Source organism: Platalea leucorodia (assembly GCF_965183815.1).
Source record: "Platalea leucorodia genome assembly, chromosome: 21".
Taxonomy (NCBI): Eukaryota; Metazoa; Chordata; class Aves; order Pelecaniformes; family Threskiornithidae; genus Platalea; species Platalea leucorodia.
In genome coordinates this window covers 4917168-4933432 of record NC_138843.1, presented here as the reverse complement: position 1 = coordinate 4933432, position 16265 = coordinate 4917168, and the positions used below count along the sequence as shown (strand labels likewise).

The following is a 16265-nucleotide window of genomic DNA, read 5'->3' as shown; positions in this document are numbered from 1 at the left end:
GGTGAGCAATGGGTCCTGGGAATTCAGTTGTTTCAGGAGTTATAACCAGCTTGGAGGGCTGTAGCCATGCAGGGGGCATGTACACCATGCTCTGCGCTGAACAGGCACATGACAGTGCCCTGGGGTGTAAGAGCTGTGGCTGGCAGGGTGCGAACAGGACAAAGCAGTGGCACACTGCAGCTCTGCCCCACTGCTCCTCCCCGTCTGTGCTGGGAGCGAGCAGCACACCAGCTGCTTCTTGCCCTAAGCCAAGGGGAAGGGGACTTGATGGCTCCCTGTCCTGTGTCCTGCCCCCTGCAAACCTCACCAGAAATGTGTACTTGGTGGTTTCCCGTGAAAGAATTGTTTTTTAAGGGATCTGGAAAAATCCAGGTCTGCTGGAGACAACATAGTTCATCCTTAGTGAGCCTGGTAGGCATTAAGCTCTGAGGTCCTGGGATAGTTTTGGAAGTGGGTAAGAAGGAACTATAATACTGTCTGTACTGTCCTGTGCTGGGTCAGGCTGGAGGTGTAAGTCGTGGCTGGCTGTTTGGAGACACGAGGCACGGCTGAGTGCCCTTGTCTGCTGTGACAGCATCGTCGCCCAGGTTCTTAGTTCTGGAACTACTTGAGAAACAAAACCGGCATTTGAGAGATTAAAGCAAAAATTCGCAAAGAGCCTTTCCAGGTCCCATGTGGGAAGGGCATGTGTTGAGTAGAGAGCGAAACTCAAGGAAGAGTTGCTTTTGACTTGTCCTCTGTCTCTGGCCCATTTTCTGTCTTGGCAGCAATACTGTAGTAGTAGGAGCGGATTGTGTTTTCCACAGAAATAAATCCTGGACGCTCTTCCCATCTGCAAGGGCAGAAAGGAACAAATAGAGTCAACAGAAGGACAAAAGTGGACTGATGCAATGAGAAGATACCAAGCACAGAAGAACTTGGGGAAGAACAGGAGCCCAGTTGTACCAGGGCTTAGGAGGGCAGCTGAGACTTTTCTGGGATGGAAAGGGGCAAAGGCGCAGAGGCTCTGACATCTTCCAGGGTTGGTACAGGCAAATGGAGGGGTATGATAATAAAGAAATTGGAGCATCATTCATCATAGACCGTGGAATGAAGCCAGGGCAGGAGACACCGTTTGCTTTCTGTTGCCACCATCCAGACAGTGTGTGCTCTTCTCATGGGCCTGCCACCCAGCAAAGAGTTGAACTAGTGAAAGCCTTACCTGTAGGTCCAGCATTGCTGCATGAGGGCATAAATCTCTGCCGGGCAGTCTGTGGGGCAGTCCATGCGCTTCCCTTGCTCTATGAAGCTGATGACCTCTGGCCCTTTCATTTTCTAGGATAGGATCAAATGGGAAAATGCTTTAATGTTTTTGGAGCTGGCAACAGGATTAAAGAGGCAGATTAGAGCTGGGCCTGGGGTAATGCTTTGGATCCATGCACCACACACCCCGTACAGTCACTGTTTTCAACCCTGGCACTCAGCAGTGGTGTCTCGCATTGTGGCCAGCCCAGCCTGCAGATCCCATCCCAAGCCTGAGCAGACCAGTGGCTGAGCAACCGATTTTTCAGCTCTGCAAGTGAGCAGAAGGGTCAAAGAGAAGGTCTGCTTAGATTCAAGCCCAGATTAATTTGTTTGTTTTCTGTTTCTTCTCCCTTAAATGAACACAAAGCTGCAGGATCCAAACAACCTAATTTGTGCCTTTTGTGAAGTGGAAGCGAGCCTGTCTCCTTTCCCCTCTGTTCAACAGTGGGAAGAGCACCCGCTCAAGGAAACAGAAATTGTAGTTTCAGTGTGTGTCAGCCTGTTACAGAGTGAGAGACGAGACTGTGGCATCCATCCGCGATGGACCCAGCTCTGCCTCACCTTGTACGGTTTCTGCCCGTAGCTGAAGGCCTCCCACATGGTCACGCCATAGCTCCATACATCACTCTTGCTGGAGAACTTGTGATAGAGGATGCACTCTGGGGCATACCATTTCAAGGGCCACTTTCCTGCTGTCCTGGCCTGTAGCAAAGCAAAGAGAAACATTTCCACTCTGAGACACAGACTGCTCTGAGTTGAACTGGAATTCTGCTTTGCTAAATATTTGTGTCAAACGCAATCCCACGCTGCTGAAAAAATCCCCTTGCCCTGGGCTGGGAGCTCAAGGCCCTGAGCCCCAAGCCCCGGCCCAGGCCCTGCTGTCTCACTGGCCCTGCTCAGCCATCCCTGGGTGCAGGATGCTGTCCCGCAGTGCAACCCTCCTCCTGTACCCCAGCCCCAGGGGCTGGTGCACACTGCTGGGAAGATCAGCCCTGGCTCACTCTTCATCACCTTCTCGTCCCTGCTCTCTGCTCTGGCTCCTCTCCTGGCTCCTCCCTCCTGTCATCCCACTGCACTGCATCCCCCTCGCTGCCTCTGCATCCGTCTGAATTTCCTCCTTGCCACACGGAGCTTTGCAAAGCCCGTTTTAATGTGGCCGCAGTGAGGCCAGCCAGAGTGCAGCAGGGGTCCTAGGAAGAGTCCAGACCCCCTGCCTCTGGGGGTCTCAGCCCCCCAGTTAGGAGTGCTCCTGCTAGATACCGGGATGCTTCGCTGTGCTTACACTTACCTTGTAGTAGCTGTCATCAGCACCAAGAGCCTTGGAGAGTCCAAAGTCACTGATCTTGGCATAATGCTGGTTGACCAGCAAGACATTTCTGGCTGCCAGGTCCCTGTGGACAAAGTTTTTTTCCTCCAAGTACTTCATCCCCATGGATACTTGGTGCATCAGCTCCACAATATTGCTGACTGTAATCTCGTCTCTGGGGAAGATGAAAGGACAATGCAGTAATAAAGGATCTGCCATTACTCTGCACACCACAGTCACCTCCAAGCTTTCTAGCTGCAAGAGAGAATGAATGTGGACATCTCCGCTCCAGAAGCATCAGTCCCTATTACCTCACATGAAAAGACATCTCTTTCTGCTATCAGCTTCCCTCCACCTACAAAGCCAGGCTCCCCTGGCAGAAGGGAGTTTGATGAGAAGTGCAGAAAATCAGCCAGCCACATTTTATTCAGTACTCACTTCTTGGAAGACAAGAACTTGTTGAGTGGCCCTCCAGAAGCCATCTCCATCACGAGCATCAGGGACTCTGCCTCGCAGACCCCAATCATGCGGACAATGTAGGGGTTGTCCAGCTGATGCATGATCTGGGCTTCCTTCATCATTTCATCCTTCACTGTTTTCTCATTGTTGCTCTTCAGCACCTTTATGGCCACATCTATCTGCTTCCTGCACAGGGCGCAAGAGGAACACACATGGGATGAATTAAACAGCAGCTGAACTCACGTATCACAGCCAGGAATGCAAACCACTTCTCATGTGATACTGTTTGATCTCTCAACGGCAATCTCAGTAGCCTGTTTTGGTGAAGCCCTGCACAATACTGGTATCCCAGGCCTGCTAGAAGGCCAAAGAGAAAAGGATCACCTCACCCTTATAAGTGTAGGCCAGTATTTGCCATGTGTAGACCTGAAGGCGCATCATCTCACACAGCGAGATCTGCATCATCATTGCCATTTTTCAAGGGGGAAACTCAGGCACAAAGTGGGCAAAAGCCATCTTTGTGGACTCAACCAATGACAGAGGATCACACGTCTCTTCAGTCTCACTCCTTTGCCCTGACATGGACCAAGATGACCTCAGAAGCATGGACTTGCTCCTCTGAGCCCAGCAGATGCCTTCAGAAGTGGCAGTCTTATGCCCGGGACTGTGCAGTGCAGATTACACTCTCAGGGCAAGGAGGCTGCCACTGAAAGTCTGTGGAAAGTCATCACTGACCTTCCAGAGTATCTCTTACACCTCCACCCCATTATTGCTTTAGGGTCCATCTAGCTAGAAACAGGATAGCTGGGGACACGTCTGAGCTCAGCCTGGAGCATCCTCCTCCCGCTTCCTCAGCATCTTTCAGGGCAGCACTCACTTTCTCATTTTGTAGACTCCTTTCTTGACGCAGCCAAAGTTTCCTGCCCCCAGTTCCACTTCATCAATCATCAGGTGGTCCCTCTTCAGGAAAAGCTTCTTATCCTTCAGTTCTTCGGGGTCACTGTATGGGCTCTCGTAGACACTGGTGTCCATGGGTAGCAGGCGTGACTTTCCTCCACCTTCCCAAGAGATACAGTTTTTAATAGCTGTAAACAACATATCCTTCCCCATCCCTCTCTCTCTCACTGGTTGGGGAGGTTTTCTCTAGTCTCTTGGTCAATTCTCCTTCAAGCTCCCAGCATTCAAGCCTCCCTCCTGGGCATCTCCCTTCCTTTCACAACCCACGGTCTCTCCTGTCACAGCTGCTGAAGAAGCCAGGATGGGGTGAGGTGTTTGAGCATTCCCACTCCAGACATCAGACCCTGCAGGACCGGGGCACGTGCATGACTTCACCCCACTGAAATGTAACTGAATACACGGAGTATTTAGTAGGCAGGATGGAAAATGGGGAATGGGCCAGGGCTTGATTTACTGGGTATGATGGGGAATGGGACAGGGCTTGATTTATTGGGTGCTGGGTGTGGGCAAACAGTTTTGCCCTGAAATGGGTGCGATGCTTCTGGGTGCCTTTGTAAGAAAGGGGCTTTGTAGCACTGCTCTTTGACCAGAAGGTGAAACAGATGTGTCAGGTAACCCCCATGGTTCCTGTGGCATCCCCAGGTCCTCTCTCCTCCTATTAAGAGGAGAAGGCTTTCAAAGATGCTCACCTACAGGCTCTGGCGTGTATCCATCTGCATTGAGAGGCCCAAGGTTTCTCTGGAAAAGAAATGAGGATAAAGTGGAGAATGCAGCCAGGGGAAAGTGCTTCAGTCTGAAATGGGAGAGGAGAGGGACGGGGAGCCTCTGCAGCCCACAGAGCCCCAGCTGGTGACTTCCTTTAAAAGGCCTTGAGGCGGGCACAAGAAATTGCAGTGGTATCACCCCTTCCAGTCCTGGCTGGCAGGTACCCCCACTGCAGCTGCACAGCAGGGATCAGACCCTGGGGGGATTCACTGCCATGGAGCCTGAGTGCAGCATTGCCTTCAGTAACCCAGCCTGTGGGCTGTGCAGGGTGAGGACCCTGTGTTTACCCAAGCAGCAAGGGGCATGCACACAGGGATGCATTTTGCTCTCTGCCCCCTCTGCTTTCCCTATCCCAAAGTGACAAGTCTCCTGCAGCAGCGGGGGCCATCCCAGCCAAGTCTTTGCAGCTTGTTTTGAGGCAGAGAGCGAAGGGAAGCCCAGAGGCAGCTCAGCTTGCAGCCAGCACACCTGCCTGCCTGAAGAGTGGCCCCGGTGAGCACACACGGACTCTGTAAACAGCCACCGTCCCAAATGCAGACAACAACAAAGCGGTATGGTACGCATTTGTCCAGCACAGCTTTGAACGCCAGTGCTGCTTGCAGCGAAGTGGCTGCAACATGAAAGCCCACCGCAGATTGTGAAAGCTCTCTGAGAAGATGGGTGAATGCTCCGGCCTTTCTTTAGCCTCCACTGGGCTCTGGGATGGGCTGCTTGCATAGCCCAAACTAGCTGGTTTCAACACTGCTCGGCACTCAGAGCAGTGACTGAGCCCAGACGTACCCCGAGGCCAGGGATGCAGAGGGAGCACAAAGACCTGGCGGGAGGCCAGCGGCCAGCAGCAAGGCTGAGTGTTCCCAGAATCCAACCACGTCTTCCTCGCTCCTGCCTGGCAAGGAGGGCAGGGGGGAGAGAGCTCCCCAAGGACAGGCCCACATGTTGCAAGGAGTGGAGTATGAATGGAAACCATTTTCAGCTCTAATGGTAGCTGTGCCCAGCTATTCCTCGTCCCCATCCAAGCTGGAAAGGGGACAACATTGCAGCTGGGCTTAATATATTGCATTTGAATGATTGCCTTTTAAAGAAGAGCAGAGTTTGATCAGCAAGCCTGAAACACAATAACATTAAACTACTGAGGTGCCAACAAACAGATCCTCCCCAAAACTTACGCTCACAGAGGGGTGGGTTGGTGGAGCCGGTGCTGCAGACGCTGTGGAATCAGGAGAGAGAAGTTGTTATTAAGAGCTTGCCTATGCCCCAAGCACCGTCGGAGCATCAGTCCTTGAGGGACTGTATGGATGGCTGGGCCTGATCCCCTCCCCTACAAAGGCCCGTTTCCCCAGCTTTAGCCAAAAAAGATGTGGAAACGGGCCTGGATGTGGGCGTTATTCCCAGAGCAGCCTTCAGGGGAGGTGCAGGCCCACTGGAGGGCCCTACAGTCTCCATTGGTCCCATGGACTGGCTGAGCTGTACCCCAGAGCCCCTGCCTAGGAGAGCGGGGGTCCCATGGGCAGGCTCTGAAGTGACGTTTGTGATACTTGGGCCAGGACAAAGGGACCTATGGTTTTGAGTGTTCAGCTCAAGAGACCCACCAGGAGCCAGACTTGCAGGACATGTTGTTTCCTGCTGCCTAAAAAGCAAGTCACTTTTCAGAAGCTGTCTGTTTGGCACCAGAAGTCCCTAATCCATTTGGAGCACTGATTCGCCCCATCTGCTCCTGTCTTTGGGCCACCCTAAGCCAGGCCTGGAGAGTGGCCACTTTCAGCAGACAATATGATGTGAGACTTGCCCAGTTTGCCAGAGGAGCAGAGACCTCACCGTTCCCTCCAGACTGCCAGGGTCTGAGCAAGGTTGGACACGATAAAGGAAACTTGGGTTGGCGCTGCTCAAACTGGCCCCACTCGGTGGTAAACCAAGGCCAAGGATGGCACCGAGAGACATCAGCTCACCTGGCATGTTGGGGTTGGGGCAGGTTTCCCTCAGGTAGAAAATCAGCCCGTCCGGTTTGAGTTTTAGGTACTCCACCAACTGGGAAAGGAATCAGAGGAAAAAGAGATTATTGCAAGGAGAAAATAATATCTTTTTTTTTTTTGCAGGCAACTTGTGTGGCTTATGGTAATGATTTCTTTCAGATTTATGGCAGACAGGGACTCAACTATTTCTTTCTCTCCTCTCCTATCTGTGCACTCAGAGATCTGCTAAAACAAGCGCTTGCATACCTGGATATCTGCCAGAGCTGGGAAGAACTTGGGAAGTTAGATAAGGACCACAGAAAGACAAAAGGAAAATCTCCAGTAGGAGAGCTGGGTAGGGCATTTTCAGTGTAATGTTATTTTTGTCCCAGCCAGAAAGATTTTTAAATTGTGTTGTGTTTCATAAAGCCTGAGAGAAACCTTTTGCTTTCCCAGAGGAACCCCAGGGTTAGCTCTGTGGATCCCGGGCAGTTTTTCACTGCAGCAACCACTGGTTCAAGCACAATGGGGACTTGACTCTGGCTGGAGACAACCAGACCAGCCCCTGGCCACCAGACCGCAGGGAAGACGAGGCTTTCTCTTCCCCTCCTGTCTGGCTCAGATTTCATCTGCAATTGGGAGCCTGGCACGGTTCTGTTTCCATAAAAATGCCCCAAAGTATTTGTTTTCAATCAAATTCAGAGTGAAAACAGTCCTGGGAATTTAAAAAATTCAGCAAAACAGAGTTACCGTCCCCCCGCCAGCCCTGCCCAGGAGGAAGCGCTAGTATCCGTCCCCTGGAGCCGGTCCAGGTTGTGTGCCACGGGGCAGAGCTGGGCTCCGGAGGGACATGCGACTCCCCAGCAGTGCCAAAAGCTGCTGGGCCATGTGTCACATTCCCTAAAAACCCTGCCCCACCCTCATGAGGACTGCTGGGGCATCACAGCCATCTCCACTTCCCAAAGCCCCTGACTCTCAGGGGTGATAGGATGTGTCTCCTGGCACTCGGATCTTCTGTCATGTAAAGATTTTGGCAGCTGGCTCGAGACTTCTGGCCTCCCGTACTCTTTGCACAGAAGTCAGTCACTTGGAAAATAAATTGGCAATCTGCACGCAACAGTTTTGCTGGTCCAGGAGCAGTGTGGAGGATGCGCGAGAGGGACAGCCTGGGATGAGCAAACTCATCAGGGCTTGCTGCAGGCAGAGGTCCGAGGTGCACGCTGTGGCTGAATGTGTGATACTTGCCGATGGGGTGCAAGTGTAATTAGCATAACCATCTCAAGTATCCTGGCTTAAAGCTAGAAATTAAAAGCACTGATCCTCTTGTGTACTTGGAAAGGCACTACACTGGTGTAAAGCATGAAGGCAGAGGTAAAGCCAGCACTATTTCAGAGCTGCTGTGATATCCCAGACTTAGATCTACTTAGCTAGGAGTGCACAGAAATTAATACAATGAGGTGAGCTGATAGACAGCCAGACCCAGAGAACATAAGGGTTTTCTGGAAGGGGCTACAACCACCCATGTACAGTCCTAAGGCCTTTAAAGCTCCACATGACCTTTCCTGTCCCTCAAGGCATGGGCAGCTATAAGAAGGGAAAAGTGCCTTCGCTGTATTAGGACAGCAGTGGTCAGCATCCCACAGTACAGTACCTGCCAGAGCGTGTCGAACTTGGTCCCCTCGGGGATGGAGTACTTGCCGGACTTGTCCTGGTCTATCCGATAGTGATACACTGTTTTGCCGTAGACGAGGGAGAGGGCATAGGCACCATTCTCCTTCCTTTCTCTCAGCCTGGTAGGAAGGAGAACTATTAAAAGCAACTCTAGGTTTTGCCCTGCAAATTATCATGGCTGCAGCGGTGGTGGGTGGCTGGGTGAGCATCCCACCGTGGAATTGCCACCTTCCTGACACCCCTCTGTGGAGGCTGAGGAGGGACCCTTCACCTTCAGTCTCTTGTCCCTCTCCTCCACCCTCTGCAGCTAATTCTTTCTTTCCCTCACTCATTCAGGAGATAATTAAATGAAGGGCTGCCTTCTGCGGCAGAGATGCAGAGCAAATGCTTTCTCCTGTATTTTATTGGCCATACATTGTCTACATGTCAGTGTTAAATGTGTTCACCCACTAAACCCTGTATCTCATATCATCTGGTGCATTAACAAGCGTACGCTGTGGAGATATGTAAACATGAGAAATAAATAAAGCTCAAGATTGGCCCTTCATGGAGGCCAGACACTGTCTGGACAACAATATGTTTGGGGTGTCAGACCTTGTCTTTGAAAGATCTGTAACCACAGTCTGACCATCTTCAGCTAAACCTCCTCTCAGGAACTGTCACATGAAACAGATAACTACAGGGTAGTGGAGGTGGGGAAATGGTAAAAAGTAGAGGGGTCACAGCGTCTGCCAGGGTTTTGCATACTCACAGGAACTTCCCATCAGGTTGTGACCCAGAGTAGAGCCTCCGCTCAGCTTCATCCCGGGCGATGTTGCCATGGTACCAGGACATCCTCTCATGGGCTGTGGTGGCGATGAGCTTCTCCACCTGTGGAGCCTGGCTTATGATGGCCTGTTCGAGTGCATCGCCCTGGAAGAGAGTGAGAAATGAGGCCTCCTGCCACTCTGCTGCATTGTTGCATGGCTTCAGCACAGTTTTGGGCAGATGACACGGGAAACTTGGAAGGTTTTGTAACTGAAGTGCCTGTGGCCTTAATCATGCGTACACCAATAGTGAGTTGAATTCTGTTCTGCTGCAGAGCAGGATTCCTTGCTTATTTAAACTGGTCCCATCCCTCGAATCCAGCTGAAGTCCATTGACTTGCTGGTGAGGGAAGAGAGAAGGTATCATATTCATATGGGGGATCTTGACGTCAGGCTTGCAGGGTGTCTTTCAGCCTTGCATTCCTGGGAGAGCAGGACCTCTTTCTGGTGCCTCTGCCTTCCTGGCTGCTCACTGTCCCCAAACACTACAACTTGTCAAGAGCAGTGCAGTCTGGAAATCATGTGGGAGAGCCTAAATTAATTTTACTGGCCCCACATATTTTATAAACAACTGTAGTTTTTCGTTTGCCAGTAGGTGGCAATGTCCTTTGTGTTATCTACCAGTGTCCACAGATCAGCTTCAAGGAGAAACTCCATAGACAGCTCATTCTGTAAAGCACCTTTGGTCTAAAACAGGCCAAATTTAGAGATCTCTCATGGGAAGGCTCCATAAAGAGAATGCCTGAGCTATCTTGCTGAGAGGACTTGGAAGTGTCTGAGTAGCCACTCTCGAGGTGACAGCAGGTAGAAGGAAATTAATTACGTGGCTGCCAGTGTGACCACTTACAGCGTTTTGCCTTATTCATATATTATATATATTCCAGTCTGCAATAAAATGCAGGAGCCTGTCTGTAGCTATTTTTAAATTTAAATAACAGACAGACCTGATCCAGTACCCAGTACCTCAGTCTCATGGGCAAAACCTCCACTGACTTCAAAGAGCGAGGAAAACCTGAGCGAGAATTTAAGTCTGGTTTCATTACATCTTCAGCACAGTGTTATGGAGGCACAGACACCTCACATGGAGAGTGATGGTCTAACTGCAGGGAGCGTCCCGTGTGCTGCAGAGGAGCAAATGGCGCATGGGGAAATGCTTGCAAAGTGGGCAGAGAGCTCCAACGCCCTGCAGAGCAGACACAACACAAGCTGTTCAGAGGAAGAGTCTGAAGGCTTGGGAAGATGTTTAGACCTGTTTCTGAAGAAGAAACTGGAAAAGGAGAGATTTAAGACTGCTCTTAGTGCCAGCAGCCTCCGAGGAGAAGGACCTGGCTTTACCGTGCTGTAAGAGGGGGATGACAGCGACAGAGGAGGTCAGGGCGGCAAGCGGCAATAAGCCCCCAGGGAGCACTCCTTGCCCAGTCCCACACCAGCTTCGGCAATGGCCAGTACCTCGAGTTTCCATGTCTGTCGGACATATTCGCGCACCATATTGTCCCTCATGCTGTCGAAGACACCGGGCTGGGGTTCCACACCACTGGGGCGGTTGCAGGGCTTGCGGAGGGTGCAGCAGAGCCCGTCGGCATCCTTGGAGTAAAACTCACAGAGCTCCTCCGGCCCACAGTGCGCTTTGCCCCCCGCAATGGCATAGGTACCGTTCATCTGGCGCTCAATGGCGTAATGGTAAAACTGCAGGTTGCAGACCATGGAGAGCACATACCCCCCGAGACTGCGCAGGCATTGCCGCAGCAGAAACAGGCCATCCGACATCCCCGCCAACTTGAGGTACTCCTCTGCTTCTGACCTGGCAATGCTGCCGTAGTAAAAGGGCAGGTGAGCAGCAGCATCTGGCATCTCTGCACGCTTACCGGGACTGCTTGGCTCAGCTCACACGCTGCTGGTGCGCAATCTGGAAGAAAGAAGCAAAGTTCTTCACTGACACATAATTTTGCAAAAAGGTTTAATTGGAATTCAGACTTGTCTGCCTAGAGGTTCTTCAGCCCTCAGCTGACGATCTGTAGTGTCATTTCAAACATCGCATGGGGAGTAGCAGTCGGTGCATGCATATCCCCAGCCAGAGAATTCCAAGGTGATTCCTCTGTCCTGCCCTGAATGCAGCTAGAAAGTGTAAGTAAAAATCCATCTGATCTTGATTTAAAGATTTCAAGCAATAGAGAATGAACTGAATCCTCAGTGAATTGTTCCAATGGTTAATTACCGTCCCTATTAAAAATGTGCTTCTTACCTCCATCCCGAAGCTTTTAGCTTTGACTTCCTACCATTTTCTCTCCAGCCCTGTTCACAATAAAAGGAAATTCTTTTGCCTCTCTGAATAAATTAGTTTTGCCATGAGGGCCTATAAGGCCAAAAATCTTAAACGGAATAAGATTAAAACATGAGATGGATATTAAATGTCAAAAAAACATTTAGATACACAATTGCACCAAACACAGCAAAAGGAGATAAAGATAAACCCAAGTGCTTCTGGGCAGACATTAACCATCAGTTGACAGACCAAGAAGAAACCTTCCTCTAATTGTCTTCTGAAAAGTTTATGGATTTTTTCCCACGATGCCCGACTCTGGCTGGTTTCTGAATTTGGCCGATACTCTGATCCCGTTTGGCAGTTCCTATTTCTACATTGTGCACATGCTCCAAAGAAGGCCGGAGCTCAGATGCGGCCAGCCATCACCGCAAAGTGAGTTTAATCCCACCGTCTCTGTTGAGCTGCAACGTGCAAGCGTTAATGGAGCCCCCGGTTCAGAACAGCCTAAACCCAGAAATGAACCTACCGCCGTGCTGCTGCAGCACCAGTTCGTGGTGGGAATCCAGCAAGAAATGGCACTTTGTTGACTGCGTCACTGCAGAGCCCCTTCTGTCAAAGACCTATAGGTCTTGTATCAAATCATCTAAAATCCCACCCACAAAGAGAAGCCAATTTCCGGTGATTAATGGAAACTGTCTCATATTCAAAGGGTCTCATTTGTTCCCTGGAGCCTGATCTTCGATTTTGTCATTGCACAGATGCTGACCCCAAAAAGATGAGAGTGTTTTTCTCCATTTGCATTTCCCGCAAATGCGTCACTCGCGTTCAGAGTAAAGAAAACACTGGCTCTTTGGCCAGCACGATGGGTATTTGCCCTGATTCTTCCCAATGTAGCTCTCATTTCTGAATATGATGGGAGAAGTCGCTGCCCAATGGGCTGGGCCCACTGGGCTATTCCAGAAGTGGCCTGTGCTCTCAGGCAGTGGCTGGAGCTGTGCCCGGGCTGGTGGTCAGCCCTGCTCCGTCTCACCCAGCCTGCCACAGCCCGCCCAGCAGCATAGCGATGGGGCTGCCTCCTGCCAGACGCTGGGACTGCTGGAGCTGGGAAGGGGCTGGCTGGATACGTGCTTTGTATGCGCAGGAACGGGATGGGGGTCAGGAGGAAACCGCTCAGGAGAAACCGTTCTGCTGTGTGCACCCTGCTCTGCTCAGCCTACAACAGCAAAGACCCACGGGGAGCTGGATTTATGGCAACCAGACTCTTCTCTACCTATTTGTTTGTTGTCTTCATTAAGCCCAGAAATGGCCCTGATGAGAACAGGAAGGGAGAGCAGGCTCCGCCGAGGAGGAGTTTCAGCCGAGGCAGGAAACCACAACAGGAAGCCGTCAGTGGCGTTTGCAGCTTGGGTACGGGACTAGCGTAAACTGTACCAGGCGCAGCACAAATAAGCCTGAGTTGTGAAGCCCCTTTCATCAAATTCATCAAATGAAGCAAAGCGGGGTCTTGGCAGACCTGCCAGTCTGGGACACAGAAGGCAAATGAAAACACCCTGTAGCTCAAACCCTAACTGGAGTCAGCGCTTGGAACTAAAGCAAACGTCCTGATCCCTTGATGCCTCCAGTTATCAAAGCAGCCCAGACACTGGACAGGCGTATCACCCAGGTTCAGCTCCTGAGACGAGATGACTGCCAGGTCTTCCCGACCTCAGCCCGGTCCCAGGGGAGGGCAGGTCCCAGGAAGGTGGGCTGAAGGATGTGAGCAGCCAGGATGGCAGCTCTTGGTTTTAACTGCAGAGTCAGGCTCATGAGTCACGTTCACGAGTCAAGGAAGAGGAAGCACTGAGTGGGCAGTGGAAGGTCAATGGCCTTCTTCATGTACTGCTAATTTCCACTAGCTACCTGGGATAAACAGTGTTTAGGTGCAAGGACACTGCGCCCAAACATGCTGATTCCCTTTTCTGGAAAGTCCAGAACCAGAACATCACAGCAAATGGAACATGTTTGAGAATTGTTCAGACAGGTGAAAATGAGATGGCAGAAGCCATTGATCACCACCGAGCTCCCACAAAGTTTCCAGCTGCCTACACAGGCGGTTCTGTTATAAACAGACTGTTTTTCTTCTCCAAGCACAGGGCTGCAAGTCAAGAAGGCCTCATGGAGATATGAGAGAGAACCCAGGGATCAGAGGCTGGTTCAGGCTATGCCACCCATTTCATACAAGCCTTGCTGCCACAGATGAACACTATTAGAAAATTACCCTTATTAGAAAAAACTTATAAGTCCCATGACATGAGAAAAAGTCCCCCTGAAGTCTGACAGCAGATTTGAACAGGATGATTTATAGCCTCTCTAAAACTCTTGCTTTTAAAAAGTTTGTCCTACCATCCTGGCTCTTTCTGTTGCCCATACACCAGCCCAGGGTCTTCTGGCCGTAGCTAAACTCCTTTTCCAAACTACAGCTCTGTTCCTCAGCACTGCCTCTGGGTGGACCTGAGCAACCCCGATACCACCTCAACAGACCTGCACAAACCTCACACAACTTTGTTTTCCCGCGCTGTAAAATGCAGACGAAAATGAGAACAGATTTCACGGATTGCTTTTATGAACATAACAAACTAGTGCCTGGAAGAAGCTGTGCAAGGGACACTACTATTAATTTCAAGTAACAGGACCTGATTTTTCCAGCACCTGCTTAATCTCTGTCCCTTGGGCTGCAGCGACCCAAATGCCAGGTGTTCCTGCTGACTTCAGGTGCTCCCCCAGGTTAGAAACAGCACTCAGGGAGAACAGCCGTAAAAAACAGGGCTCCTGTGATAATGGCCATGTTTGCAAGTTGGTGTTACGATGTGAAGATGCACTGAAAAAAGTAACACCCACGTAAAAAGTAGTCGGATCTGTGTACCATGACACACAGGAAAGCCAGGCAGGAAGCTATTGAGATGTCAGTCAATCAAATCTATATATAGCTGGCCACTTGCTTTTACTTAGATCAGACAAGAACCATCAGGAACTGGTTTGATTTTATAATTTCTCAGAACAGCAGAACCACTTTGTGTGAATCCGGAGCCAGTCCCCGAGAGCAGCGGGGTGCACTGATGAAGCCGGAGGAGGCACTGGCAAACTTTAGCATGCTGTTAGGACCATATTTTCTGTATCATAGTCCTGGCAGCAATAATCCCTTATAACACAGCCCTGGCTGGCTGGGCTGTCCCTTTAAGGCGGCTGGGTCAGCCTGGGGTAGAGGATGGACCTGCCCAGGGGAGAGCAGGGAGGGCTGGAGGGTGGGAAGCATGCGATGGGGAACCAGCCTGCAGGGGTATAAAAGGGGGTCGGGGGGGGCTTGTGTGCTTTGGAGGTTGTGGTAGGAGCTGCTGCTGAGGTTTGTCTTGGCAATGTGGGGAGGGTGTTTTTAACAATTCTCTGAAAGGTGTTTAACTGGGAGTGGGGGGAAGAGGTAACTGAAAATAAGATCTGCCATGGTAAATGTGCCTGTGGCATTGCTGAAAGGTCAGGTCAGCCTGTCTGATGGGAACTGGGGTCTCTAAGCTCCTCTGTGGGTCACTTCTGCTGCCCCCCCCGGGCTGGGGGTGTTGGTGGGGGGTTTGAGCTGTGGCACAGGCAGCTGGGGGGTTGCTGATGGGCAGGGGGAGCAGCCCAGCCTTAGGGGCTTGCCTGCCCTGCAGGCAGGAGCACTGCATGGGTGGGTGTGGGGCATCAGTTCTCTCCTGAGCTCCTAACTGGCCTGTGCTGCCTTCTTGTCTCCTCCTGGTGTGAACTGGCCTCTTTGACCACCTCATGGGAAGGAAATCTCCTGGTGCCTTGCCTAGACCCACCTGCAGTTAATGAAAGAATAAATGTGCTTTCTTATGGTGCTGTTTACAGCCCCTTCTTTTCAGTGCTTTAGGAAAGCTCTGAGTAAAGGTTTGTACCCTGGATCATTTCAACCCCCCTGTTGTTTACTGAGCTCTCCAGGAGTGGCTGCAGGAGCTCTGCTGGTCCCCACGGAGGGGCAGCTGGCTGGAGGTGTGCGGCTGAGCCTGAGGAGCAGGGGCTGTGGCAGAGCAAAGGTGTAGGCAGGATTTAGAGGTGGGAGCAGGGTGAGGTGCAGAGAGGGATGGCAGAAAGCAGAGCGAGCTTCAAGCAGCAGCTGCTTCCTTCTATACCTGCGGAGGTAACGGGCATGTACAGGGACCTTCTGGCTTCCCCAGAGCAGCTATCCCCCATCCCTTCCCCTGGATTCCCTTCTGTTGTGCCTGATTTGATCTGAGAACTAGATTTACAGCGGAGAGCCTGGTCAAAGATGTGAAGGGCTGAAAAATGTCTACAGCGTACAAGTTCCCTTTCTAAGTCATTCTTCCCAGGAGCAGCTGGCACTGTGCAAGAGGATGAACTGAAGAGCTGATTCCTGGAGCTCAGGCACATGTTTTTTTTAAGTCTTAAATAAAAGACTTGAAATTACTTTGATTCAACTTGAAATGCTCCTGAGTTTAAAGAAAAACCTGAAAACCTGAACATTGGATTGGCTTGACTACACTCTTCTAATTGTTCTTGATTAATGTTTAATTCTTATTTATGTACTCCATGGCAGCTCTTCCCAAGATTTCCTCATGAGCACTTACATTCCTGGCTATAACTGCTTTCCTAACCTCCCTGCTGACTACTCATTAAAACCTCAGCTACCCAACCATTTATTAACACTTGAATTATGTGTGAGTGGGAGTTTATGAAAGTGTGAGCCCATTTATGTTTGTGCTCATAGTGTGCCTTCTGCTTGCATGTCAAGATAATAATCTTTTCTACTTCTC

At 50.9% G+C, this 16265-nt stretch overlaps 1 protein-coding gene across 1 annotated transcript in view; it reads right to left on the bottom strand.

The window, feature by feature from the left end:
- Nucleotides 1-285: 285 nt before the first annotated feature.
- The window catches only part of ZAP70 (zeta chain of T cell receptor associated protein kinase 70), a 28438-nt gene continuing 12458 nt past the window's right edge, over nucleotides 286-16265 (bottom strand). The window contains exons 2-13 of the mRNA XM_082331570.1: nucleotides 10647-11103; nucleotides 9143-9303; nucleotides 8372-8510; nucleotides 6718-6796; nucleotides 5938-5978; nucleotides 4696-4744; nucleotides 3927-4107; nucleotides 3029-3235; nucleotides 2573-2765; nucleotides 1846-1986; nucleotides 1202-1314; nucleotides 286-832 (exon numbers count right to left, since the gene is read on the bottom strand). Of these exons, the coding sequence (XP_082187696.1) occupies nucleotides 709-832; nucleotides 1202-1314; nucleotides 1846-1986; nucleotides 2573-2765; nucleotides 3029-3235; nucleotides 3927-4107; nucleotides 4696-4744; nucleotides 5938-5978; nucleotides 6718-6796; nucleotides 8372-8510; nucleotides 9143-9303; nucleotides 10647-11048 (1830 nt within the window). The 5' untranslated portion in view covers nucleotides 11049-11103 and the 3' untranslated portion in view covers nucleotides 286-708. The remainder of the gene's footprint in view (nucleotides 833-1201; nucleotides 1315-1845; nucleotides 1987-2572; nucleotides 2766-3028; nucleotides 3236-3926; nucleotides 4108-4695; nucleotides 4745-5937; nucleotides 5979-6717; nucleotides 6797-8371; nucleotides 8511-9142; nucleotides 9304-10646; nucleotides 11104-16265) is intronic.